Source organism: Chlamydotis macqueenii, chromosome 5, assembly GCF_036417535.1.
Source record: "Chlamydotis macqueenii isolate bChlMac1 chromosome 5, bChlMac1.mat, whole genome shotgun sequence".
Classification (NCBI taxonomy): domain Eukaryota; kingdom Metazoa; phylum Chordata; class Aves; order Otidiformes; family Otididae; genus Chlamydotis; species Chlamydotis macqueenii.
In genome coordinates this window covers 41,198,268-41,224,898 of record NC_141560.1, presented here as the reverse complement: position 1 = coordinate 41,224,898, position 26,631 = coordinate 41,198,268, and the positions used below count along the sequence as shown (strand labels likewise).

The following is a 26,631-nucleotide window of genomic DNA, read 5'->3' as shown; positions in this document are numbered from 1 at the left end:
TACAGTTCTGTTCTTCAGTTATCAGCCTTCTTTTTCCAGGTGCAAACATTTTTGGTATCTGGTTTACTTCTTGCTGTGACAAGCAGAGATCTGCAAATAAAGCAAGGCTTTGCTTGATCTCTGCTTTGGTCTCTGGTTCTAAGACCACATACTACCAAAGATTTGCATCTAAATCTTGCACAAGCATTTGTGAGTCTTACATGGCTGTATATCCAGATAGGACCCTGTAGTTCCACAACTGCCTTTCCATTCCCTAAAACAGCAGAGAGAATTTTTAAAAGTAATCATGATCTGCCAATGACTTTAACGACAGAATGAGCATTAGTCCTGACACACAGTACTGAATAAAATACTTTTTTTTTTACAAGCTAGCATGTATGTTCATTGTATATCGATTCATGTTCCCTGAATATTTATGAATCCATTACCAAAACATCTGTATTTCCCCTTCTGATGGGATTCGTCAAAATATACTTTAAGAAAGTTTAGACAACTGAGGTGACAAACAGTTTTTAAACTGCTTCTTTCGTTCCACCGCAGTTTGCAAAGCCTGAAGAATTAAACGTTTGTTATTCAGGATGTTGTAGCTGCACAGGTTCAGCAACTTGTTGAAGTTCTCTTCAGTATATGTAAGCAGACCAGTGCCATAGGGAGCGATAGGGTTGCACACATCTACTCTTCCCTGCTTCATCTCTGTGGGACTGCGCTCCACATCTGAAGTAAAAACAGCAAAGTTCAACACAGCAATGATACTGAAGTGGAAGACTCCTACCAGGCAGTGCAAAATACACAGTAACAGCCAGAAGAAACCGAATTCTCCCAGAAAAATCGTTCAAGATTTAGTTACTGTATGGATACTACATCTGCTGCACTAACAAAATCCAGTAATTTGCTGCTTGACTACAGTCACAGCTGATCCAGAACTGACTGGCAGAAAACTTTTCCATGCAAAATGCTTTCCTCTCTAAATTCAAGTTTTCCGTGAGAATATTTCACTTTTTCAGATTTGGAATTTTGTATTTTTAACTTTTCCATTGGGTACTGAGATGATAGCTCCTTATCTACCAATTGGTAGAAAATGACACCAGAAAGCTCCTGGATTGGGAATTCTTCCTCTCAGGTGGCTGAGAGGGACATGCAGTAGAACGAATAAGAAGATGATGAACTACATGAGGTCTTTTCCAACAAGCTGGTACACAGATTTTTGTTCAATTTTTGAGGAAAGTTTCCTGGATTCAAGAATTCCATACTAATTTAGTATGGATTCCATACTAAATTGGCAACAAGAAAATTGGAGTTGACACATTCAAAAGTATCTGTACATGGAAACTGAATTTGTCAAGTGACAAATTTTTGGTGAAACAAACAGGTCACTACATATGCCGTTACTGAACTACAGTAAATAATCTGGCAACTTTTCAAAAATCACAGCTAGCAAAGCAGCTTGCTATCCTGGCAAATCCTTTCTTCATTATATGTTTTCAGCACTTTGATACTCAAATTTTTTCATGTAAACAAAGTAACAAGAGGATTCTAGCTTTGTTAACAACATGAACATAGTATAGGACTGCTAAGTGACAGTGTTAGTTACCAGTGGATGTAACTTACCAGCTGCATCCTGTCCTTTTTTTAATCAAAGTAAGCTGTCCCAGATGCCAGATAATGGGGTTTGACTCAAACTACAGCTATTCATGCTTTAAATTCTGACACCCTTAAATTCAATCTCTGATTAGCTGTCCAACATTATATCCATCACAACAGAACTGTGAATATAATAACTCAACCAACTGAGAAGCTCGTCAGTCTCTTGTTTGAGAAGAGGGATGAATTATATAGATAGATTGGATGTGACAACCTCAAAAAAATGACTGATTAATGCTGTTAACTTACTCGGTGCCTTGTATTTTTGGAAGGTATCACAAACTAGTGGGAAATAGACCAAGACCGGTGCCTCTAAGTTGTCGTCAAATACATAGCACTCCTTCAGGTGTTCCTGGTCTTCCTGGCTCAGCTCTGTGCCAGGGAATGGGATCCCATGCTCCAAACAGTAGTCTGAAAATAGGTCCAGTGGCTGGTTCAACAAAGAGGAGAGTTGCAGCACAAAGAGGTGGAAATAAGGTTACCAAGCCCCCTAACTGATATTTTGCTTCACTAGGCAATCTGTGATTAATTTATATGTTTACAAGCAAGCTAACTATCCACTGGAACAATCATACCCTATTGATTTTTATATACCTGAGGTAATAGAAATTTGGTTGATTTGCTAATACTGTACATTTTTAAAGCAAGAGTACTGTTTTCTGAAGTTTATATGAAATTCAGATAACTCTTGTGATTTAGTGGGCACAGTGGGAATTAGATCAGGACATTTTGATCACACGTGTTATCTTAGGTCACAAGTTCTTGAGTGTTTGCATTAAATGCATCTCACAAACAATGCTTTCATGTACTCCTACAAATAAATTACATTAATTTCAATCATGTATGCCCCTCAATGTTTCTTCAAACACAGCAAAACAAAAGTCTGACTCAAATTTATGCAACCATCAAGAGTCAAACATAAAAGAAAAACTCTAAATTTTCATTCAAATATAGCAAAATTATGTATTAACTAAATACATTGTAAAAGCTATTTAACTAACTATTGAGGAACTTGGTACCACAATGACAAATCTGCACAGATATACAGAATATGTGTCTACGTCCATGCATGTGTCCCAGAAAGCTACTGAAAATAGCCCCAATAAAGACAGTGACATTATGGTCTTATGTTGAAGAGTATCACTGATACGATCATTTAACTTAATAAAAACAAGACCATTTTCTGGAAAAAAAAAAAAAAGAAAAAAAAAGAAAAAAAAAGAAAAAGAAAGGGAAATAGAAAAAAGAAAAAAAAGTAAAAAGAATAGAGAAAAAAAAGGGAAAAAAAAAGAGAAAGGTGATAATTCAGTTGTTGGAGTCAAGCAGATAAGTAATCACTACTTCAAAACATCACCAGAGTCTGTGATCCTCCACTGTAATTTAAATGCAAAATGACATCCACTTTCCTCTCTGGCCTCAGAATGGGTGGGCAGCTGGTGTTGATGAAGAAAGCTGTATCTACCAGCTTGAGGTAGTCACCCATTTCATTCAGCTGGTTGGGAGAAGAATCCAGCACTGTGTCTGAAAGTCAAAAACTTACATTATCAATTAATTACTTCAGGAGCAAGCCTATTCTTTTCCAAATCAGCATTAAAAAAAAAAAATAAAATAAAAGATAGCCCACACTTATATTAGTCTTTGACACAAAATCCACAGTTAAATATTTGTCTTTGACACAATTTTAGTATCTACAGTTAAACTCCGAGATCAGTAAGAGGGAGCAGTTCTGAGACACAGCTTCATCCAAAGTGATATATTAAGCTGCTTTTTCAACTGGTGTAGATTTGTGGCTATTTAGCTTCAGCAGAAGATGTAAGTCATTCTTTTGCGGCTTTTCCTAGGAAGAACAGAATTCAAGCAAGCCTGCTGTGGCTTCTCCATGACAGAAACAAGATCATTAGTAAATCATCTGAGGCTCAGCAAAAACCATTCCACAAACATATTAATCAAATAATATTAATCAAAATTTGCCTTAATGACAAAACTTATCTAAATATTTGTCCTCAGCAAGTATCAGCACTCAAATCACCTTCAAAGATGCATCTAAAACAATTTACTAGTACCTTTCCACATGCAAAAGCTCTCATTCTCTAAATACTTGTTATGTAGCTGCAAGCCCTTGAGGAAATTATGGTAAGTTGAAACCACTGGCCGTCCAGTCATCATTTCTCGAAGAGTATTGGAAAGGCAACCTTTGGGAATGGATAAGCAAGTTGTCTGTTCATGAGGCTTCTTGGGCAGAGCAGGGTGTTCCTCTGTAGGAAGAATAAGAAGAGGGTATATGTCTGCATTTGTTTAGAGTGCTTCTATGATACTAATAACAACAAAGGAAGAGGGGCTGGGCAGCCAAACCACCACAAGCCCATTGGTGATGGGGTGTAGGCACTGTCATGCAGACTGTTCTGGGCAGAGGTGAGTTTCAGTGTCACAGCATCACCTTGCTCCCCACCTGCCCTCTCTCTCCCCAAAGGACGCAGAGTAACCCTCTTGTGACTAAGAAAAATCCCCAGGTATGTTGCATAGTAAGCAGCACAATGTTTTTTTCCTGTTTTCCAGCACAACTGTTTCTCTCCTGGTTTTCCTTAATTCCCAAAGGCTTGGTGTCCCCTAACCCAGAAACAGGACACAAAACCAAACCCTTTACCAAATGTCAGATTTCATATTTCAGAGAGGTGTGAAGACAATGCAGATGCAAGTTAAAAGTAATCCAAATAACTAACCAATGGCATGCTCAGTGTCTCGGGTCCATCTGTGCCAGAAGTCCTCTGAGTGACCCGAGAGGTAGACAGCATCCATAAAATTCTGAGAAAATATATTACTCCATGTACCTTGAAAGTTTAAAAAAAAAAAAACCAAACAAAAAACCATATATTTAATACTGCTTTGGATTTTTAGAGCACAGCTATGGCAACCTACTTAGATTCAGTCTCTGTGATTGTTTAAATTAGTACTGCTTTAGTTACGAAATATTGTTAATTTTAGTAAGAATATCCAATGTCATGCCATTCCACATGATGTCTGGTTTATGAGTAGGCCATTTTAGAAACTTGGCTGTTTATAACAGTCAGATTGTGATTGTACATACTTCAAAAGATCAGTTCTAATATGTGTGTTCTGTTTTGGTCTAACCTAAGAAGTACAGCAAATTAATTGCATTTGTCTCAAGAATTTGCTTCCTCTTTTGTCACTTTTGACTGGTTCATTTGAGATTTAAATTGCATCAGATACATTATCTGATGTACTAGTTTTGCTGCTTGCAGACAGTAGTTACTAGGTGCCAACTCTGTGTAGGCAACTATGTGGTTATAAAGGAGATGTTTTTTCTGAGATAGTAAATCACCTTCCAAGAAGCAGATGTGGGACTCTGGGATCTTCTTCATCAGGTGACCCATGAAGAACTCACTACCAAAATCCTCTGAACGAACAAAGGCCCCATATTTCAGGAAACCCACCTCGTAAGGTGTGAACTCCACCCACTCTGCAAATAAGGCATCAAGAAGGACTTATTGCAGCCACCTGGACACATGTAAAAATAACAGCTTAGAAAATCAAAAGCTGGAAGAACAAGGCCTGTAGCTTCAGCATGTTGGTAACAATTCAAACCACCACGTTTGGAAACAAACAAGTGCCCTTCAATGTATTGCATTTTAGATTCATAAATGGAGAAGTTAAATTCACCTCCTCTGTTAACACTGTAAAAATCCATTCAGCTTGAGATTCAGGTCAATTTCTGTACTGGAAAGCAAAAGTTTGGGCTGAAAGTCTACCAATTGCTAAGGCCCTGTGCAAGACGTGATATTTTTAGTTCTTCTGAGTCAGCAACAACACCAGCTACCATTCATTCTTAGACTCTGATAAACACGGCCTTGTGAAGCTGAAAAAAACTCTGACCCAAGCCCACACAAACCTTAGCTGATCACCCTGGGACTGCAGATTGTACCTAGAAGCAGATGATCAGGTTCAGTTGCAGGACCTCCTGCTTTATTTGGGCCAGAAAATGCCATGGACATAGTGGTCAGCATCACTGATCAGGGCACAGAGCACTGCCCCTCCTCAGATCCCTCTCTGGCTGCTGGGACTTGCCTCGAGCTCTCACCCACCTTCACATCTCTCCTCCTCCTCCCTTCCTTGCCCTCCTTCCCCAGCTCTTCACAGCTCTCTTGGGCTACTGCTGCCTGGGCAGGAACCCCAGCAGCTGAAAGATGCTATGAGGAGTAAAAGAAAGAGGCTGTAGGAGATGAGAGAGAAAGAGCAGTAATGGTGGCTCTCAAGACTGCCAGCTAACAGCATCTCTGCCCTTCACAGGGCAGTGTCTTTGCACAGGTATCTCCCTGCCATAGTATTAAGGTCCATGTTTTTCATCCAAATCAGAACCCAGATGTGAAAACAAGAAAAAAAAAATATTTAAAATATTTACTAGCTTGAACTTACAGTAAAAGCTTTTGGCATTCACCCAGCATTAAAAGGAAACTCCTTAGATTGATAGGAGTGTGTATAATAATAATTACCTTTAAAATCCAGAGTGCTAAAGTCATCCTTGACATTGAGGGACAGATATATGGGCAGCGGATTCTGCCCCTGATTTACTGCCAGTTGCTGATCAGAGAGTTTGTGAGTACTTTCCTGTTTATAAAGAACAGAAGTCATTATAAAAGATGTGTGGACTTAATATGGTATCTAAGCACGGACTAACAATGAAACAGCTCCTAAACCCCAGCGAATTTTGTTATGTGTCCTTCAGTTTTTTGACCACACAAATGCCTTCATGTGTTGTCTGTAATCTGTCTTTGACAAAGCTTTATAATTGATGCTTCTAGGAATTTTGGAATGGGAGAGAGAGCAAAAATGTGACAAATTTGTCTGCACAGTCACTAGGATATGACTTCCTTTAAGGAAAGAAAGATATTTAGCTAGCTTGGAGGTGCTGCAGATAAAACTCAACAAGGGACCATTTCATTCAATACAGTTTTGTTTCCTGGTATGGCTATATATTACTATGCCTGAACTTAGCTCTGTCAGAGCCACCTTTCCTCTGTATGTTACTAGAATGCTCATTTGATCTGAAATTAAAGATGGAAAATCAGTTTCATTAACACCTTGACTTTTTACATGCTCAGACATTTCCCCTATATGCTTACATTTTAGGCTTACTGTGTTATTTTTCTTCTAAAAAGCCAAAGAAAGACCTCACAGAAGTTTTGAGAGCCTTTCCTATAACTGAATCCAGAACTTCAGACATGAGAAGTTAGAAATCCTCTGGAATAAGGAATGGAGATATAATACCTGATGATGTAGCATACAATCAATGAAGAGTCCCCATAAATCTGTAAAGGACAGTTTGTGCCCCTCTTGCTTTCTTTCACAAAGCTTCTTCTCATAGTATTTCATATGATCCAACGAGAAACAGTGCAGTTTGCTTTTGATCACACGTTTCCTGATATCACCAATCGGACCTCTGAGATCCTTTTGCGACCAATTCACATCTTCATATAACTTTGCCATGGTCCTGGTAAAAAGAACCATACTGTGGCTCACCACTGGGTACGTGACAATTCATGGGCTTATACCACACATAAGCATTTTGTTTCAGGATACACAAGGCTCTTTGCCCTCCAACTTTAACGTTGGAAGAGTGGTTCAAAGCTCAGGTGGAATTTACACTGTACAACAATATTTTTGCTGCAGGGATACATTCAAAATCAAAAGCTTGTTTCTTCTCAGAATCAAAAGAGTAATAAAGCAACACCCATAATGTAACACAAGCTTTTACTAGAACTACTCTCTGATTGTCCAGGTTCAAGCCACAGCTTCTGTCTGAGGCCAGTTCCCTCAGCTGTTTCAGAGACTGTGTGAAACGTTAAGCAGGAGTTCAGGAGCAAAAATTGCAGTGGACAAGTGCGAGAGCTCCCCACCTTGGGCATGCAGCAGGTGGGTCACTTCAGACTCCTGGCATACACAAGGCCACTCTGTTTGAGATTTTAGTTCCCAGAGTTTGGGCAGATTCCCATCATCCCTTCTCATCCTCATCCCACTTTTTCTAGTTCTGTCTCATGTATCTTTTTAGACCAAAATATCTCCACAGGCAATATATTTTCAAGTTCTAGACTCCTGCTAGTCATGCAAGGCAGTCAGCGTTATGTGCATGACTCTCCATGTCTCCCAGTGCTTTTCCTTTAAATTCTCCTTTTCAGAACCATGTAAGAGTTGAGCCAGACAATTACTAAAAGAGGATTTCTGAAGTGTTACATGCAACTAGATAACCCAAGAATTACACACAAAGGAAAAGAAAACACTATTTCCCTACTTTCATTTCCTCATTGCTCTCAAGCATGCTCGGGGACCCAGTCTGCATCCTTTCAGAGATTCAAGTCCCAGGACTCCAGCTGTATTCCTCCTCTTGCACATCTGCAGCATCTTCTCTGACTCATGATTAACATCTGATTTGTCTGCACTGGCAATCAAAAGGTTTACTTCTCCCCCAGGAAGCAATCCCCTTTTCTTAGATTTCCAAGAAAATGCCAACTTTTCGGCTTACCAGGCCCTATTCAGTCCCTTGTTGATAGCCATAAATAACCACTTTTCATTTCAAGTCAAACATCAGGACACCTCTACCTCTCATCTTAACATAGGAATCTTTTCTGCCAGGTAACTGGGAAATAAGAAATGGACCTGAGTCATACAGAATTTTCATACAGATAAACTACCTGGGCTTATGCTCTTTTCTTTTAGCTTCTGTAAACGCTTCAGTGCAATTATAGAAACACAACAGTTCTCACTCTATGTGTTTCTTTTCACTAGAAGAAATAGTGGGTACAGCACTGAGTGGTCCCATGAAATGAGTGAGCACCAAAAGGAAGCCAAGACCCACCATGATGCTAGGTAAAATTCGTCAGCGAGGCAAAATGCTTCACCAGGTTATCACTCTGCTGACACAAACAGCAAGAACAAGCCCAACTCTCCTTACCACGTTGTGGCAGATAAACCACTGATGTATGAGACACAGTCCAAAACACCTAATTCCTGGAGAGCCAGAAGACTGCCAAACATAGCCGTCATGGATCGCACTCCCCCTGCTGTGGTCATGACTGCCACCACTGGCACCTGCTCAACACACGAAGGCACAGAGCCATTCATTACCAGATGAAACAGAGAAATGACAGGCATGTAGAAAAAGTAACAGCAACGTCCCAATTCAGGTAGGTTTGGACTCAATTCACTGTCTTCACGGTAGCGCTTAGGTGCATGTTTGCGTTGTGCAAAATTTGTTGGGACTTAGCATTTGCTGAAAGCTTCTTCCTGATCAGTGATGCTTTGGTAAGTTAGAAGCTGTAAGCATGGCTCTTGTATGGCATAGTCTATTTTCAGATTTGTAAAGAGACTTTGCTGGATATATTTCATTTTTCCTCATGTCTTTCCCTCAAAATACATTTTAAAATCCTGAGTAAAACTGAGGTCAGAGGAGCAGAGCAAAAACTACCTATACATTTTTTTCTTCCTTTATGTTTATATACAACAGTTGCTATTCTCCAGGCATATGCTACCAAGCTTTATAGATTTATTTTAACATCCTCTTTATTATCCACATTATCTCCCACTTCCCTGACACAGAATCATAGAATAGTTTGGGTTGGAAGGGACCTTTAAAGGTCATCTAGTCCAGCCCCACTGCAAGGAGCAGGGACATCTCCAACCAGATCAGGTTGCTCACAGCCCCATCCAAGCTGGCCTTGAATGTTTCCTGGGATGGCACATCCACCACCTCTCTGGACAACCTGTGCCAGTGTTCCACTCTCCTCACTGTAAATCTTTTTTTGCCTTACATCAAGTCTAAATCTGCTTCCTTCTCTTGTGTTCATTGTTTTTTACCATCTACTTGGGGGTTTTGTTTTTTGTTTTTTAATTAATATGACTCAATAACCCTTTACTCTCATTTAATAACAACAAGTCCTATTCTCCTTGATATTTAAGCTCATTAATACTTTGACTTGGTTGATAAATGCTGTCCTGCACACAGCATCAAGGGGTGGGTGAGTCAAACAGAGCAGTGGAGGCAATCCCACACAGGTACATTCTCCCACTTGCAGAAGAGCATCTCGCTGACACTTGCTCCAAGCACCACAGACCCACAACATGTTACTGTCCTCCAGTAAGAGAGCAGCTACCCCTGAGTCTCCTCTCCTCCAGGAGAGGAGAAATCAAGAGGTAACACACTGAAAAACACAAAAGACTGATGCTGCTGTACCAATGTGCTAAGGGAGAGTTGCAGCCTTTCTCTCTGAACTTTGTGTAGCAGCTTAGAAAGGGAGAGGTGCCAAACGGAGAAGTGGTCTCCATCCAAGCAACCAAATTTCTCCAAGCTTGGTTATACATATGTTCATCTCCATAAACAGCTTCTTTGGGTGCCCATGAGTGAGAATGGAGGTTGGCAGAGAGTAAAGGAGTTATAACTGACCTCCTGACAGTTCCTCTTTCATCCTCTGTGCCAGAAATTCTTGAATATGGTCTTAGGTACAAGTGACACTCCGGCCTATACATTTTATTCTAGAAGATGTGGAAGAGCTATATGGGCAGTCATGTAAGTACATCAAATCCACTTTGTTGAAAGTGGGACAGAATACTTCCCAAGATGCTGTCCCACATACCTCATCCTCCTGAAGGTCTTCATCTAGATGAAGAACATTTTTCAGAGCAGCAGCAACCACCTTCTTCCTTTTACAGATGAAATCCTGCTCCTCTGCGCATAGATCAAACCCCAAACGCAAATCTAAGTTCTTGCAACTAGAGCATAAGATCAGAATAAGACATGTTATCTCTAAGTCATTTCTTGAGTTACTACTTGAGACATCAAGCAAAAACAGCTACAATAATAAACCAGTATAAAGAAAGAATACTTCCATGCACATTAAGGTTCCCCTATTGAAAGCAGGTATACAAATATCACAGGCCCTGTATTTCCGCCTTCCTGTGGAGATTTTAGACCAGAATCCTGTCCTGAACTATTTCATTCAATCATGAAGAAGTTAAATGAATCAAATTCACTGCTGAAGAAAACCAAGGAACACAGTTGAATTCAAGCTGTTTCACACTGAGCTCTGAAATTTGGACACCTCTTCACGTTCTCTTGCTATTTATGTGTTTCCTGAAGAGCAAACGGGGCCTAAGCATTTACCAAAACTTAATATGCTTCAAGCAAAATGACCCTAATACCGTGTTCGGTTTACCTGTACTAAGAATTTGTGCCATAAATACTTGAGTTAAAGATGTGTGCTTTCATGTTCATGATTATGAACATCATGTGCACCATTAATTCTATAACTTCTATTTTCACAGGGCTACTGTTTCAGGGTTTTTTTCAGTCAAAAGGTATTTTGTCCCTTCTGTGACTCATAATTAATATTCAGTAAAAACCTGATTTATCATCTCACTCTGTAATTAGCACTTGCAATGCAGCTAATGATCAGTAGGGGGTAATGTTACCCTTCACAAAATTACTGCAAGCTAGTCAATAAATTAATTAGTCTGCTTGTTTCATTGAAAAACGACCTCTAGGGGACTGGTAAATGCATAACGACGTTAGAAACATGTTAGAAATGTGTTACCTAAAAATGTGTATGTATTATAGATAAAGGTTACAAGACAGAGGGATTCTTAAGTATCAACATTAAGAAGCATCAACTTTAGGAAAAACGTTGTGACTCATTATACCCCATGACTACCTACCACCTATTCTCTGCTGAACTCTTACCAATCAATTCAAAAGCATGTATCATTTTATTAACTCTTCCCCATATTTTAGTTCTCTTTAACCAATTGCAATCTTTATTCCTGATTTTGAAATGAGCTAGTTTAAGCTGTAGCTTCCTTTCATCTAAAGATGATACTACAAAAGGATAGGAGATGGCCTAAGTACTCATTCAAAAGAAATAAAATATTTACCCATCTTTTTCCTTCACAGACACCTCATAAGATTCACCCTGAGAATCAAGAATGAAAATACTATAAATTTTAAATAGAAGTGAAAGTTTGCAAAAGCAAGTTTTACAGTATTAGCAATTATTCAGATAAAAACTCTAGTAATAAATCTCAGTCTTTCTGCACACAATCATCACTAGATTCTGCTTTTAAAATATTTTAAAGCAATAAGAAACTCTGAATACGCTACTTTTTCCCTGAATAATAGTTTTACTTTCAAGTGTGTGCAGAGCTGAGCATACACATACTCAAGTAATAAGTTTTTAATAAAAAAAAATAATAAGGGACCAATTATCACATAGACACAGCTTACACTTGTTGAAATAATTCCAAACGCTGTCAAAGGTTACTCACTTTTATCACTGTCACTTTCTTTCCCAAGTCCAGAGAACGGAGAGGGAGAGCCAGGGAACCACTTACATCCATTTCCCTCCTAGCTGAGCCATGCTGAATTAAGGTGGGGAAAAAAAACAATTATAAAGGAGAAAATTGTTTACAACCCATACGTAGAAATCTACCAGAGAAAGGTTAATTCATCATGCTTCTCCCAAAAGTTACTTTAGCTGTAATCAGTCCATAAGCAAAACATACATGACAGAAAAAAGGCTCCTTTGGCAGCATCATGTGCAGTCTGGGTTGACTGTGCTTCACGTAGTGGAACACAGTGGTTTCAGTGCTTCCCCATCTACAGCAAGGACCTATAAAAATATCCTGGGTTTCTTCATAGGATCCTTTCATTGTGAATGTGAAATCTCTCCCTAGAAGCAAACCGCAGAGAAATGTTAACTGCATCTAGCCCTGGAAAATGAAAAATAAAAATGCCCCAAGTAAGTTTCAGCCACTAATTTGGACCACAATGTTTTCCCTCCCCCATAATCAGTGTGAACAAGGACCAGACTGAATAAGCAGCAGAAAACCAGTTCAGCATCGCAGCTTTCCCTGAAGAGCATGCATTAGGCCAGCAGGTGCCACTAGCAGCATTCACCCCCCATGATTTTCCATTGTAGTCTTTCCACTCCTGAGTTGTGTCTCCCCTCTTTTACTTTCCATTCTCATCACCGGTATTTCTGTTCCATCACACTGCAGTGATGTTTCTGAGTCTTTCAGCCACCTCCACAGTTTCACTTAATCTACACAGTCATGTCATCTCCAGAGGAGTCTCACTATTAGCAAGTAGGTCAGTCCCCAAGCAGCCCTCGTGCAAACAGAGGAGACTAAAATTGATCAAATATTTATCTAGATTCAGCTGCAACTTCCATAGCATAAAAAGCAGTGACAAACTATTTGAATCAAAAACCTCACTTGTGTAAGGGCTCCTCGTTTTCTTTTCATACACCTGTACTTCCAAACAGGAAACTTCACGAGACTGGAAGAGATAAGCAATAAAATCATCGGTTACAGAAACAGTTCAGGATCTTCACGGGGGACCTAGAGGTCCTCTAGAGGCATCAGGCTAGGCCATGACATCCTGTGAACATGAAGAAATTGCAGAGGCTGATTCTCAGCTGGTATACATCATGCAAGCAGTACTGTGGTCAAGGGAACTAAGATAGCTGGAGATCTGTCCCATTACATTTGAATATAATTAAATTCTCAACAGTTAACAGAAGGAATTTTTCTCCTCATCTAGACCATGCTTTAACTTTTGTGTACAGAAGAGTGAGCTGAAGGACATCTCCAAGCTCTGCAGAACAACTGAACAGATGAGTGTACTTTAATACTTTTGGGATGATGCTGAAATTTCTCAAGAGAGTGCTGCATAGGAGGAAATAGTAGCACAAGGGCACCACCACACAGTACTTTGGACATGTGAAAAGAGCCTTCGGCTCCAAGAAAGACATTAATTAATAAACTCCGCAGCGACACTGGATTCACTCCCTTTCAAAGTTTCCTTGTTTACTGCCATTTCATCAATGAGCAGCTCACTGGCACTGCGGCAGAGAGCTTGTCCAAATTCAAAACTTTACAATCACATCTGTGTCTCATCTGAAAAAGAGTAAAGGCTACATCTAAAGGCATAGTTGTTCCAACTACATCCTTCATTTTTGCCTTACCGTAAGAATATAAGCATAAAAAACCAAAACAGTTACCACTAGTACGCCATTAGTAACGATGTTTTCAGATACACTTGGACTGAAAAGCAAAAATAAAAAGGCTGATTTAAGGGTGAGTATATGAGCATTAATATTTTAAATGCAAATAGTTCTCTGAGCTCAGTTTTCCTAGCTGCCAAGTACCATTAGCACTTCTGTCTTTCAGTTCCATCTCATGCTCGCTGGCAGGTCACAGTCCTATAGCTCCCAGGGACACTCCCTCCTTCTTACCTTCCCTGATCAGCATCATCTCTTCTTAGGCTGAATTACAAAATAAACACCCACCACCCTCAGCTATAAATATTAAGTGAGACTGTGGCTTAAGGAGGGATTTCACCAGATTCAGGAGAGAAAAGCAACCACGGGGAAGATGCTGAGATGGGATGTCTGAGCACAGGTACACAGAGCAACTTCCCCAATGCTGCATTACTACTCTCAAAAATGTTAAGTTTTCTGATGACAAATTCTGTAATATTTAAGCTTTACTCACATGTTTTCCAGTAGAAATTCCACTTCTAGTTCTTCCTGTTTCTGAAAATAAAGTTCATTTAAGGAAAATAAATGAATAAATTTTTTCCTTTGCTAGAGTTCTGATTATTTTTTTTTATAACTCTTCTTGACAAGGTTTTGCTACTCCCACACCCTCTGCATCATAATGTAAATGGATAGAGCCTTCTTTGGCCACTCTCATTTCATGTCTCTCCACCACTCTACTGTTTACAAACCAACTGTCCCCCAAAGGAGAAGAGGAGAATAAGTATCATGGAATAGAGGGTGAAGGTCCTGCTATTCATTTATAAGTTGGATGAGACATGGGTCAATCAATGCCGAGGAAGGGAGGTATAACAGTTGAATGATGTCGAAGAACATACTTGAGAATAAATGGACCCAGGTGGTGAGTATGTGTGGGTTAAAACAAAAGAATTTGCAGAGTATAGTGACTAAAAATAAAAAAGAGGTGGGAGAAGAGACCAACTTGGAAAATGAAAACTTCCAGGGTGACGGGAAGAAGAGAGAAGAAGGGGAACGAGGGAAAGAGCTCACAAGGGACAATTGAAAAGGGGGAAGAGTGTAAGAGTAAGGAACAGCAACAGCAACAGAAGAAAAGAATAACACATCAGCAACATAAGAGGGACTGAATAACCGTATTAGTTTACTGCAGACATTTGCTGGATCAGTCTGTATGGGACACAGCCAATCCAGGAAATACGGCGCAAAAACATTTATCAGACATGTATTCTATATCGCCCACAGGGAGGAAAACACTTATTAGTGGAAGATATAAATCTCTTTCTGACAACTGGCAGTAGAATTTTTTCATTCATATTCAGAAGAACTCACCTTTACTGCCAAACATCCCTTCCGTATGGCTGCACAGCAGACTAACTTTGTGATGAGACTGTGAAAACCGTGCCCAGTCTGATAATACAGTTGTCAAGGTAAAATCATCACTACAGTATAGGTGAAGAGTGAGTATTTTAGTATTTACTAGTTCATGTCAGTAAATGAGGCATCTCAGGGGGCTTCTCTGAGAGCTGGATCTGTGGCATGTAACCCAGCAGTAGGTGGTTCTGCTTGCTTATTTCTCCCAAAGTCTCTGTTTCATGAGAATTAGGGAGGCTGCAACAGTTTATAACAGAAGGCTGAGGGACTGATTTTTAGAAATCAGTCACCTTACAGAGATGCAAGATAGACATTATCAAGCATCAAATTGTGACCTGTCTGTACTATCCAAACTCACTGACAGTTTGTTCCAACTTTGTCCAAAGAACAGCAGAAAATGTTCAGGAGATCCTGCCTTATAACATCTGCCTAATTGTGCCTGTCTTATGTTCCCACCCTTCTCATGCTGTTGTACACACACTCACACAAATTATATTTCTAAGTCTCATTCACATTTTTCTGGGTGAAAAAATCTGGAGGAAAGCAACAGAAAGACTTTTTAGACCACACAGTGAGCAAAAGGCACAGCAGGAAGCAACTTTGATGCTCTGACATTACTCAGTGAGCCTCCTCATCCCTTCTTTTGAGATACCTCGGTAGATTAAAGAAATCATTATGGGCAGAGGTGGCAGTACTGCCTGTTATTAATGTTGCCCAGCATGTTTCATTACTAAGTCACTTAAAAAAAAAAATAACACTAAGTACTCTAAAAATGCATTTACAGACCATAATCTATTATGTCTCATGGGCATTTGAGTAGGAGCCATGATCCAAATAACAACAGCTCAACCAAGACGTTCCTGAGACACAGCTCACCTTGTCTTATCTCCCCAACTTCCACTTTGCTAAGCCAATGGGTTAAAGCCAGCTCTGCACGTGCCTCAGAGCAAACTCATGGCTTGCATCACAGCTCAAATGATCTCAGTCACATGAGGCTTATTCTAAGGAAGGCCATAGACAGCTGGAGCAGGTATATTGAAATATCCAGTAAGGACAGGCTTTCTAGAAGAGTAGTTAATAAACAAACACTCTCCAAAGCGGTAGTAATAGAAAGAACAAGAAACGCAAGAGTGTTTTCCAGACAGCCCGTCTGACACAGTGGTTTAGAAATAAACAGAGCACACACAATTCCTAGGAACTGTAAACTCAAGCCCTTGTAAGACGTGTGAACAAGCCCAGAGCTTCATTACTACACAGCCTCCAAGCAGAGGTGGTGTTATATTTTGCCAAAAGTAATCCAAGTACATGTTTTGCTCTCTGAACAGATGGGTGTGATTTCTCCACCTGTCCTTTCAGCAACTTCACCCACCAAACATTTCATAAGAAACTCTTTATGCCCTCTTTAGTACAACCAAACACAATATTATTTGAGACATAAGAGGCAAAAAAAACTCCTGGGTCACACATAGACCTAGAAGAAAAGAATGAAATATCAAGGAGATTTTCATTCATCAAGCCCTATCTATTCTGCACTGGCTCAGCCCTCCTAAAACACATTTGTAATCGTGTAACAAAAGATCATAAACAGACTTGTTGATAATTTAAAAGAAAAAAAAAAAAAACAACACCCCCCCAACACCTTGTTGTTTATCAGAAGGAGGAAAAAAAAACTGAGATATTTTCATTGGAATATATCATTTACCAAGCATATTGCCTGAAAGCACAGGACAGAATCCCTGGTGAAACCGAGCGGAGGTACCCCTGTGAGCTACTGGCCAAAGGATCAGGGCAGCTGCCCAGAAAGGCATTTAACCCTAAGCATTTAACTTCATGCTTTAATATGGTACTTTTAACAAATTCTTTGCATGTGACAACAACTCTACTGTTTAAGATGGGTAGTAGCTTGGGACAAAATTGTGATCAGGAGTATTATTTTATCTATCCACTTAATTTCACTAGTCTTTTAATTTCTCACCTCTGGATTCAACTCAAAATTCAGGTGAACTTTTTCACCAGGTTGGATTTTAGCTACATCAAAGTAAACAGTGAAAAGCTGGTCATCTGGTGTGAAAGCATCCTCATCGCAGACTGTCAGCTCCAGGATGTTCTGAGGAGAGAGGCAGAGGAGGAGATAAATGCCATATTCTGGGACTACTGAGCCCAAAAGGAAGGTCTAGCAAGAGTCAGCATGCAGCCCTCATGTTGTTCAATATGGACAGCCATCTGTGCCAGCATGGAGCCCAGTTCGCAGCCCCTGTGGCTCAGACTGCAAAGTCAGGGACTAATCCTAGAAGAGGTAAATCATCCCATTTGGCAATGAACAAGAGCTCAAAAGAAAGGCAGCATAAGTGACACACATTATGGTAATATGCACTGGGCAGAGTAGAGATTACACATGCTGCATCAGTTCCTGGATGGATTCAAAATAACTATCTTCAGAAATTTTAGCATATTAGCAGAAAGTAAGGATAGAGGGAAAACACTTAGCCCTTTGAAAGGGCTAAGATAAAGCACATTAACAAACTCTTTTAATAAGAATTAAATTGTAGTGATTCCCCTTGCACTTCCCACAGAAGTGCAAGAAGGTGCAGAACTACTAAATCATAGGAAGCTAAACCCCTGTCTAGACTTTGTATCACTTGCACTCTGACTGGTAATCTATTTCTATTAACTCTACAAACATTTTAACAGGTTTTTTTTTTTTACAACTGCTCTGGGACAGAAAGAAGCACTCAACTTTATTCCAGATGATACATAACTCTGAGCTTACACAACTGAACTTACAAAGCGTAGGATAGGCATCGTTCTCTTACAAGTCTGTAAGTCACATGTAAGGTTTGCTTTCTTATAGCCTTTCGAAAAGATGCCTGTTTAATGATGGAATGGTTGGTACTAAAAGATATTTAAAAAAAAAAAATTAAAACACCATTAAGTTATGGGACCTCTTAAAATTTACAAACAGCATCACTGTTACTGTATAAAGTAAGCATTACAAGCTCATGGCAACATTACAGAAAAAAAAAATGCCTTCACAGTTACATATAGGGAAAATATAACTAATCCTCTAAAGAGCTGATAAAACCTCCCATACAATTCATGAGGTTCTAGTGCTTAGAAGATGATAGATGTCAGTCAGGGCAGTCAGTCAGAGAATCCATACCAAGGCTTGTATATTTACTTCCTGGTAGGAAACAGCATCTCTCATGCTCTCTCTGACACTTTCTGTATCTCCCTGTTACCATCTTATTCTTCAACATAACTGAGTTCAAGCCTCTAGAGGAGCCTCAGGGCTCTCATAAAGCTTCTGCACACAGCAGGTGAAGATGTCCCCTTTAGAAAGCGTCTGCTCACTATCACAGGTGTGGATCCTACCTTTACTTCACTCATTATCATGAAGTGGAAGGTTTCATTCCAGACAGGGTTTCTGCAGTTGCGTACAGTTCTTGTTCGGGCTTCCTGACATGAAGCTGTTGGCAGCCACAGCTTCACGTAGCAATCAGTTTGGCTCACTGTGTTAACATACATAATTAGTACAGCAGTACTTTTTAATTACCTCTTTTGCCCAGTCAAGGGAAAAAAGATTAACCTCTGAGGAGTCCTAAATATTACATTAGACCCAAAGGAAAACATTCTGAGTTTAGAGTTGTTTAACTTTTCTACCTACATTTATGTCAATTCTAAACAAAAGTAAATTTTAAACCACTGATTTTACTTTGTAATAAAATCCAAATTATTAATTTTCAACAGTACTGAAGTATTCTGGCTTTTCTGATTTTTTTACTTCTATTTTCAAACATTTGCCAGGGTCCAAGCAAACTCATATACAATTTCACTTCCTGAGGCTTCACTTTTTTTCAAAAAAAAAAAAAAAAAAAAAGAAGAATTGGGGGATTTTTTTACTTGGTTCTAATTGTAGTGTGCAAGTCATCCCCAGCAAAACAGCAATGAAGACACAAACACAGCAGCACCCAACACAACTACTGATTTTTCCTGTACCTTTCACTAAGGTGCCCCTTTCAAAAGGAAAACGGGCAACTCGTGGATAAAGGGACACTGAAGAGTTAGGGGAAAGGGAAACATCACAGCACAGCCAGTGAAAGGAAGGGTAACTTCTTTCCCAACACAGAATTTCTATTCTATTTTATTTCTATCAATCATTAATGTTTTCTAAATTATTTTAATTAAGTCTAAATGAAAATGAAAACAGATGCAACTTATTCAGCCAATAAATCTGAGACACTACTGTAATCCAAGCAGCAGGTGTACAAGAGCATTAAATTCAGGTGACAGTGACTTTCTTGCTAACCTATAAACATGCTGCCAGTGCTACTTACACAGATCTGCTTTGTGGAGATTTCTCATGCTTATAATTTTTACAGTAAGCCAGCACAACTGAGGCACTTCTGGCTGCAGAATAAGGAGAAAAAAAAAATTTTAATTAGTAGCAAATAAATCAGATACAACTAACACAACCTATCCTATAGCATAGCAAAGGAAAAGATATCTGGAAAACAAGTAACCATAAGTCATTCTCTTATTAAAGCAGTGAATATGCTTTAATTTTAACTATTTGAGACAATTTCTGAGAATAAATTATTTATTGTGATTTGGCACCATATAACATTGGATTCCACCTATGTTTACTAATCATTTATGTTTAAGTTTTCTAAAGATTTAGGTTTTGGAGATTAAGTTTTAATGCAAAGAGTAGTAAGAAATATCACAAGATAGTTCTCACAAAAAAGTCATTACATAATTGTCCCTGTAAAATCCAGCTACCTTCAAACTATAGGGCTTGCTCCTCAAATTTCAGTCTGAGCACAACAGATTGCAGCACAACACTTCCCAGTGTGCCAGCCTGCAGGTCATGGGACATGTTTCTTCCTCTAGCAGGTACTGCTGCCATGTAACACTACTGCAGAGAGGACAAATACTCTCCTTTTTTTAATGCCCCAGTCAAAATATCACTGCTATTGGCCAATCTGACTATGGGATACGTTAACACCATAACATTCTTCACTCTACCAAAATACATGACCCTTAAAAGGAAATAAACGACTAAAAAAGAGGGAGAGAACAGTTCTAGAAGTGAACAACCCCCTGTGGGACTCCAAACCTTTTCCAGTTACACCAGCTAGAAGAAGGCTGAAATCAGAGGCTTGGAGTAAGCATTCTTCCATTTCACATGCAGGTCCAGCTCCCAGTAAGGCAGCTCTAGCATTTCAGTGCAAGTTTTATATGACATAAGGCAGAAGAATTTGTAGTTTTTTAATTTTTTTTTTTTGGCTCTGTATGACATTGAATAAAGATAACCTATCATCCACAGATATGGTCTACATTGATCGAAATGAAAACATGTTACCACAATATGCAGAACTGAAATACATACATAAACCAGGAGCTGCAGGAAAACCAGAATTGAAGAAAGTATGAATCACAAAATCTCTAAACAATGCAAAAAAATGGAAAGTTGCAAACACAAATCGAATTACAGATTTGATAGGCCGAGAGTAAAATTGACAGAGTGCTAGATTATGCAATTAAACACAAGGAAGAAAGAATAAAAGTTATAATTACATATGAAGGCACATACACACACACACACAAATAATAAAAAACAAACAGGAGATGATTCAGAATGCCCTGGCTTATTCAGGACTTTTGCATAATAAATTTTAAAAATATGCTTGCATGAAAAAAAACTAGGCTGGCCTGATTGATTTAACAAGTTGAAGCACTGAGGTATAGCAATATATCAACACCCCATAGCACAGGGCGCCTCAGGGTAATAGCTTGAAGGCTGCACAACCCTCTCAATTTTTTTTTTTCTCCCTCCACTCCCTATCACAGCTACACACAACCCTATCACTGGTTACAGGAAAAACAAGACAATCTTGAAGACTGGAGGAGTAAAATCCTACATACAGAAGCAGCAGCTCCATTAATTACACTGAAAGGAGCAATTAAATCTTCAAAGCATCATTATTTCTGAGAAACTGTCTTCTTATTTTGATACGCCAGTGTCCTGACAGGACCAGACTGACCATCTAAAAAGCAGTAAGCCACCATGCTAGATGCTATTTACAGCCCACTGGAAAAATTCTCAAGCCAATAGTTTTCTCTCAGAAAGTGCTACTTGAACAACACCAGCAGGTTTGGAAGAAACTCATCAATCTCAGGAGAATTTTGGGGAGTAGCATTTCTGGTGATAGAGAATGACAGAAGTAGATGATCCAAATTGCTGAAAGCTCAACTTTTCACCCCAAATAGAAAGGATTACTTTTTCATTCTCAGCTTTAGTACCATCCATACCCAGGAGTTTGGAGAAAACTTATTCATAAGATTGTTGGATGACTAAGAAAATAAGCAGACACAAATCCAATTATTATTCCATAGTGCTAGCAGGTAGTGAGTTCACTGCTCTCCCAGATCTATCAAAGACTTAGCCTCATACTTCTGCACTGAATACAGCTAGGAAACAGATTCAGGAAACTTAGGGAGAAAAAACCCACATCATACAATTTTTAATTTTTAAGCTATCATTTAATATAATTTAAATCAGCCATTACTCAGAAAAGGGAATAATTTGTTACATAACCAGTACGTACCACATTCAGTACCTTTTAACACCTTTTACCAGTTCAGTTTCATAAAAATTTGCTTTCAGAATTATTTTAAGTGGCAGACACTGAATAATCCATTTTATCTGCTGATCTGCCTCCATAAAGCAAAGAAAAAACAATTTGAAGGCTGAGCCTTGGGTGTTACAAGGTATGACTACCATCATATAGTGATGCCACAGTAAAAATCAAGACTAAAATCCAGCTCTCCCGGTTCCTTGCCCAGTATCTAAACCACAAGTTCATCAACTTCCTCACCTTCACAACCCCTAAGTCATAGTGAAGGTTTTCCGCTCTGGAGAGCGTGCTCACAGAAGAAATAAACATTCTCTTAAGTAACCTTTAAAAAATATCACCTCTCATAACAACAGTTAAGCTTAGGGAGAGATGGGAAAAGCTGATGGAAGATTGCAGGTAGCACAGCCACTGCTCATACCCTGCAGCCCTTTGCCTGCAACCCAGATGCAGCCCTCTAAACAGTACCTCCTCTTCAGTGCTGTGACGTCTTCCATGATTCCTCCTGCTGATTCCAATCTTCCTGTGCGGGTTTGCTTGGACAAACCGATCCTGGGGACAAGGAGACAAGACAGGGACCAGCGATGAAACTCAGCAGTCAACAATTCCTAGTTTTCAGTTTCTGCTCAGATTCACCAACAGCAGAGGGCCCTACCATTTCTCCTCTTTGTGATGAGATCTCCATCTCACCACGACCATCTATCTGCTGCTCTTAATAATAAACCTGCCCACTGCAGACCTATTTGACATTTAAGGAGCAAAATTCCACAAACATTTGCTTTTGATGTACCTCGACCAAGATATCCAAACAGATCTTCCTGCCCCACTGCTGACTTTCTCTTACCAAAGGTGCATAGGCTGATGATCCCATCTCTGTTTCATAAAAGGTAATACTGTAATGGTCCAGTCTTTATGTCTCACAGCTGGCAAGTGCTCCTGGAACATGCTATTTTACAACCGAGGCAGGGAAGTAGAGCTGTAGAGATTGACTCATAGCTCCACCTCCCACTGGTTTCAAAAGCACAAATTATGGACTTGTTCTATGCACATTAAGATTTTTTTTCCTTCTTTTGTTTTTTAACACCACAAGGATTTATGAGAAAGAAGGAAACAGGTCAAACATTTTATTGTAGGTTAATACCAAAATAAATTAGTTATCCACCACCATAAGGTTTGAATAACCACACACAGAGCAGTATGCTGAGGCAGTTGCAACCCTCACATAAACTGGAGAAGACCTAACAGAACATCGCAACTACTGATATCTACTGTCACTTTCTCCAGTCCTAAAAATCCATACCTATGCTTTGGCAGCACCACATGGCTTGGTCTGAACATCTGGACAGCAGCATTCCCACTCCCAAGGCAATTGCAAGGGTTTTCGCCAAGTTCACTACAAATTACAGCCACAACATGGAGGCTGGCTCTCATGGGCAGTGGCATATAGTAAAAGAAAACAGCTTGCAGCTTTTCTTCTCTCTTATTTCTGTTACACGGTAAGCAGAGCCAGCAAGAGCTTTTGTTACTGAAATGCTTTTAACAAAAGTGCTGCCTTCAATTAAATTGTTAGAAACCCATATAAGCTTTAACACAAATAACTACATTTTATTTTCAAACTATGTAAACATTCATGTTAAAATTGTCAGGTCTGATTTCTCTTTCATTATAGAATAACTTCACATTATTTTTCTGTAATAGCGCTCAATACATAATAAAAGTATCTAGTACCATTTCTAGAATACTGAAATATGACATAAGCAAGCTATTGCATTAATTTTTTTTTAAAATCACTAAAACCAGCTGTTATTGAACAGCTGAGAAATTGCAGTTGAAATAAGTTTTTCTTAAAAATGATTTATTTTATTTCTCTAGAATTTCCAAGTTTCTAAGTCAAACAGAAAATCCCCTCTTGAAGCGGCAGGACTTCTTATGAAATTAAAAAAAACCTGACTCTCAACTATTTCTAATGAAAGTATCAGACTTATTTCAACTGTCTTGTAGAGCAGAGTTGCCTTCGATAAAGTTTCAAACCGTCATTGTAATTAGTCTGGTCTTTCACAGACTCAGGCATTGAATACATAAAAGTTCCTGCCTTAGGTTATGCTGTAATCTATGCAAAAAAAAAAGTGTGATGAGCTCCCGCTACAGGTTTTTTGTTGGGTTGGTTTTTTTTTTATTTTATGGAGAAGTCTTATTACAATGGAGATCTATTTCATTTTAATTATATGACAATACTTTCGAAGTAACACTCCCTGATTTTAAACAAGAGATTCAGCTCATGCTGTTACAAGAGGCTGAACACGACAGTCATCACATCACTTATCTCAGGCTCTGAAGTTATTTTAGGGGCCAGTTTGATGACAGTGGATTCACGTCAGCTCTTCAAGACTAAAAGTTACCTGTCCAGTTAAATAATACACCATGCTCCCCACTCAACTCCTACCCTTCCCACAATCTCCGCATTTTGGCCTTTTGTGGATTTCATAAATTAAATTAAGTAATATTAACTGCTCAAACAAGTACATTACTATACTACACGTGCTTGATCTGCACATCATGAGAAAGAAGAAATCCAGTTGAACAGCTCTGCCATGCAAAAGCAGACGTAGCGCAGCAATAGGGCTGTTAGTAGGAAGTTACTTGATAACATGAGAGCGTGCATCATGAACAGGGGTGCAGGTGAGTCAAAACTCAGGAAGCCACAGGCCAGAAGTATTTCACCAATACCATTATACGAACAAAAGCCTTCAGCTGTGCTAGTTGCGTGGTGAGATGAGGACTGGAGTTACACAGACACAAACTGGCCATATAACTTGCAGCAGGGGTGCCAGAAGAGCAGAATGCTTGCAGCAGCACCAGCACAGGGTCTGCAGCCTCTAGAGGGGCAGCTGCAAGAGCTGGAGACTCCCAGTTGCCACCAACATCCTAGGTCGATTTCGACTCAGACTCAGGATCACTTTCCTCACACATAAATTTGAGACTGATGATCAGTGGTATTTCCAAATTCTCAGAGGGTTTCTACAGCCATTTAATATCTAATATAAGACAAAGAGGGAAAAGCTTTTTCATGACCCAAATAAAACATCGCAAAACTGCGTCACTCATAATCCCTTTTTGACCTAGATTACGACAAAAACTGAAGTGATTATGATTGAAATCAATAAATTAAGTTTTCATGCAATTTTCAGAGCATCTGTTTAAAGCATTTGGGAAAGATGAAGACAAAGAGACATTAAGCTGCATTTCTCACTTTGATAATACAGAGAAGATCACAGGAATCATCTTTCTTGTAGGACAATCTAACAAATAAGCTGTTTGATTTAGCATCATATAACAGACATGCACAATTTGTTCATAGCCTGTTAGAATTAAAGTTTTGTCCTAATACATGATTCAGTATGACCAGAAAAAAATACTCACACTGCCAATTTGAGCCTTATTTACAAATTAGTTGCTCCATTTTTCTCAAGTTATTTCATAAATACTTCAACCTGAGGTGAGTTGACACGAGTGAAAATGATAACGAATGCACAAGCTGCTTATGTTATTGCTGAGGAGACAGCTCTAGAGAACTGAATTTTTCAGGAGCACCTGCCTCTCAAATAGCATTAATAGAGTCACCCCATTTACCACTGAGGGAATGCTAAGTCACAGCACCCAGAATCCACTAGTATCACCAGCTCAGACACACAGCCGAGATCAGAAGACAGCACCTATTTATCATTAACACATGGGAGACAGGGTGGTCCCACACTAGAGTCTCTAAAGCGGGATCTACACCACCAGTCAAGCATGCAATTGCACATGTGGGCTAACAGCTTCCCAGTGATGGAATTTATCAGGCTCCTAAGGCAAAAGAAGACCCCAAGACATTTTCAGTGCTTGTTCTCTATTGATGGTCACTTTTGTTACTTAATTGATTACAGCTGTGAGCTTTTTCTATAAAGACATGGGAGGACAGAAGTAAGTACTGAGTTTGTAATTGCAGAGGAGTCACCACCCCTAGTTAATGAAAAGACACAAGCTAAAATGTTCTCTGGTACCACCTACAGGCAGAACTGCTCTTGGAAGTGCCCAGGTCTCTCCAGCAACTATGATTATCATCCTACACCACTCTGACACTGTAGTTATTTACCTACAGCTAGAAGCTTGCTTTCTTCCCCCATTTTTATTTTGGAAAGCATTTGTACACAGTACAGCACAGTACACCTACAGTTAGTAGGTGTGCAGCAGCATCATCTATGAAGTATTTTTAAAAGCACACTAACAATGACCTAACTATTCATATACTTTATCTGAACACTTATTTATGTATGGCCAGCAGTGTTTCCAGGTGGCCAAGAAGGCCAATACCATCCTGGCTTGTATAAGAAATAGTGGGGCCAGCAAGAGTAAGGAAGTGATCATGTACTCAGCAGTGGTGAGGCTGCACCTCAAAATAATGTGTTCAGTTTTGGCTCCCTCACCACAAGAAAGACAGTGTGGTGCTGGAGCATGTCCAGAGAAGGGCAAAGCTGGTGAAGGTTCTAGAGCACATGTCATGAGAAGCACCTGAGGGAACTGGGGTTGTTTAGTCTGGAGAAAAGGAGGCTGAGGGGAGACCTTATCACTCTATAACTACCTGAAACAAGGTTGTAACAAGGTAAGCGTCCATCTCTTCTCCCAGGTAGCAAGTGATAGGACAAGATGAAATGGCCAGAAGTTGCACCAGGGGAGGTTTAGATTGGATAATAGGAAAAAAATATTCACAGAAAGGGTTATTAAGCACTGGAACAGGCTGCCCAAGGAGGTGGTGGAGTCGCCATCTCTGGAGGTACTGAAAAGCACTTAGGGACATGGTTTAGTGGCAGACTTGGCAGTGTTAGGACTGATGATCTTAAAGGTTTTTCCAACCTAAATGATTCTGT

At 39.4% G+C, this 26,631-nt stretch overlaps 1 protein-coding gene across 1 annotated transcript; it reads right to left on the bottom strand.

Annotated features, from left to right (window-relative positions):
* Positions 1–475: 475 nt before the first annotated feature.
* LOC104487005 (cytosolic phospholipase A2 epsilon) lies at positions 476–22,595 on the bottom strand. Its single transcript, XM_086750212.1, has 21 exons — positions 22,569–22,595; positions 22,193–22,276; positions 19,424–19,496; positions 18,462–18,598; positions 17,065–17,196; positions 14,197–14,237; positions 13,704–13,746; positions 12,916–12,979; positions 12,205–12,371; positions 11,968–12,060; positions 11,578–11,615; positions 10,284–10,419; positions 8,606–8,742; positions 6,925–7,147; positions 6,150–6,264; positions 4,982–5,119; positions 4,362–4,469; positions 3,705–3,896; positions 2,996–3,162; positions 1,891–2,071; positions 476–714 (listed from the first exon to the last, which is right to left on the bottom strand). Exons 1-21 carry the CDS (start codon positions 22,593–22,595, stop codon positions 476–478), a joined length of 2,535 nt encoding a protein of 844 aa, XP_086606338.1.
* Positions 22,596–26,631: the final 4,036 nt, after the last annotated feature.